Source organism: Cydia fagiglandana, chromosome 5, assembly GCF_963556715.1.
Source record: "Cydia fagiglandana chromosome 5, ilCydFagi1.1, whole genome shotgun sequence".
Taxonomy (NCBI): Eukaryota; Metazoa; Arthropoda; class Insecta; order Lepidoptera; family Tortricidae; genus Cydia; species Cydia fagiglandana.
In genome coordinates this window covers 8,003,684-8,006,347 of record NC_085936.1, presented here as the reverse complement: position 1 = coordinate 8,006,347, position 2,664 = coordinate 8,003,684, and the positions used below count along the sequence as shown (strand labels likewise).

The 2,664-nt window shown below is 36.5% G+C and overlaps 1 protein-coding gene across 1 annotated transcript; it reads right to left on the bottom strand.

The window, feature by feature from the left end:
* Positions 1-369: 369 nt before the first annotated feature.
* Positions 370-1,149, bottom strand: LOC134664723 (uncharacterized). Its single transcript, XM_063521469.1, has 2 exons — positions 578-1,149; positions 370-495 (listed from the first exon to the last, which is right to left on the bottom strand). The coding sequence occupies exons 1-2, from the start codon at positions 1,064-1,066 to the stop codon at positions 370-372; spliced, it is 615 nt and encodes a 204-aa protein (XP_063377539.1). The 5' UTR covers positions 1,067-1,149.
* Between the last annotated feature and the right edge of the window lie 1,515 nt (positions 1,150-2,664).

Here is a 2,664-nt window from a genome sequence, read left to right as displayed (position 1 = left end):
ATTTATTCTGCAACAACCCCTCCTGTGAGGGTGAAGGCCTCCTCCAGTGATGCTGGTCATCACAATTTATGTTCTCTATCTTTTTCAACTTACATATGTATATCAATATTAATTTATATATTGGTATTAAATACCTACAAATACAAATAATAAAAAGCTAATAAATACTCTTATCGGGATTCGAACCCGGGACCTCCTGCTTCATAAGCGGGGTCACTACCGACAAGGCTAAAAGACCGTCAATAATTGGTTCACGATGCACAGTGGCGCCGCGGCGCGGCCTATTTAATGTTTTTGAGGGACACTTTTTAATACATGAAGATTGTTTTCCTCATCTCTACCTTCCATACTTCCAGTAAAAAGGGTAAACTAATCGTCAATCTGAGTACCAACGCACAAAGGCCATCTTTCAACCGATTTTAAGTAATCGTAGGTGTTGTCATATGAATTAATTTTCTCCTTTAGTGGCAATTGTTCATTATTGGGAAAAATTACCTGCAATTAAATAGCAATTATGTTTCGTTACAAATTCAAATCATGCCAACCGAATTTTATTGTTACATTAATAAACACTTACAGTGACAGTTAGATCATCGTTTAAACGTATATGATGTTTAATCTTCTGAGTTTTTGGATCCATTCGCATAAATACCAGCCCATTAGGATTTTCTGCATGTAGCCAAAAAGGCGGCAACAACGAAAATGCCCGAAACTTACTTTTAAAATTCTCTATTGGATTTATTGTTACATTAGTATCCTGATATTGACTAAACAATGGTTCCGCAAAGTCCTGTTGTATCATTTCATAATCCATTAAATTATTAGAATCATTTTGATCTTCTGATAATTCCTGTTGCTCGGCATTGATTTGTTGTTGCTGCTCGTCCTTAGGTTGATTGGGGTATGGTTCGAAAGATTCCTCTATGTGAATAGTATTGGCTTGGAGTTCATGTTCGGGAATGGGAATAAACTGATGCTCAATCGTGGGCACAGCTTCTTCCTTAAGCGTTTTTCTTTGTGTAGGAATATATTTGAGCTCTCCTTTAATAGTTAACTTTTCGTACATATTTATATTTTCTTCTTTAAAATGAAGATGGCAAATATAATCATTTGCTTTTAATGCAATTCCTAACGACTTTTTCCAACTTTCTAACCGTGCCGGAGTCTGAGAATTAATAGAAAAATTAAGAATTGTTGAAGTGAAATTGTGAATTTTATAAGAAAAATATAAAAATCACAATATAATATTTTATTAAATAACTAGCGACCGGCTTCGCACTATAGTTCGTTTTTTTTAGCATTAGACATTAGGTAAACAATCTTGATGTGTCTTTTAATTGAAAAACACATTTTAAAAATAAGTTACGGCAAATATGTAACAATTATGAATCTAATACGATCATTTATATTCTTCTGCTTTCATCAGTAATAGTTTTTGAATTTTAAAAAGCGTTTTTCAATTAAAAGACATGTCAAAATCGCTTACCTTCTTGCAAGTTCTTTCTAATGCTAAAAAAAACGAACTATAGTCAACAAATTATATACGTAAACCTTCCTCAAGAATCACTCTATTGATAGGTGAAAACCGCATGAAAATCGAACTGAAACCGTCCAGTAGTTTGTTTATCGCAAAGATACATTCAAACCCACGAACAGACAGTCGCGGCGGAGGACTTTGTTTTATAAGGTGTAGTGAAAATTACATACTTACCGTTGGTTGGAAAAAAGATACGGATTTCGTAACATTTTTCTGTTTTTTCCTCTTACGCCCACTTTGGCAACTGTTTACGATGCAAACTTTTCCCATTTTTACTATAGAAAATATATCCTATAGCGGTGGATTTGCCCTAAAGCCCCACATTCACACTCCTACCTTGTAGGCCGCCTCGTAGTCGATAATACGATAATACGAGCCGTCCTACCGTTTAGCCGTTTGTAGGACGGCTCGTAGTCCGCAACCCCCATACACAATCCTACCCAACGAGGCGGACTACGAGGCGGCCTACAAGGTAGGAGTGTGAATGTGGGGCTTAAGGCCTGGTAAGCCCAGGCCCGAGGTGGCTAGATAACAGAGGTGGCAGTCTATATGATGCGTACTGAGACAGGGGCGGCTAGTTTTACTGCACAAGGAAATCCTAAATTAAATAAATCACTTTATGAAATTTTTTAATAAAATTTCAAAAAACTGACAGCGCACTTCACTCAGTCAATAAGGTCTAAATTCATGTTAGTTCCCGTTACTACCTACTAGCGCCACCGGAGAGATTTCGAACTATTCTTTAAGCTGACAGCTGGACACTTTTACAACCGTCTTATCATAAAAGATAGCTCTCCTTTACTTCTACACTCCATAGGGTAAACATTTAAACAATGGGCCTACTTATATACATGCCAACATTGGGCAAACGATGGCACTAAAAACTAAAGAGCGAGAAGCTCGAGAAATGTTCATTACCTCTTATTAATAAGTGTATTCTTTCATTGCTTTATCGTTTCCACAATTAGGAGGTATGAATTCATTACAGTCTATAAGAGCTGCAGATGTGATAAAGAAATAGTTATACCGATGTAGATACACAACACACTCGAAAAAGGGTCGGCAAAACGTTGTTCTTGCGAGTTAAAACTTTGCCGTACATTTTGGAGAATTAGCCATAATCACAG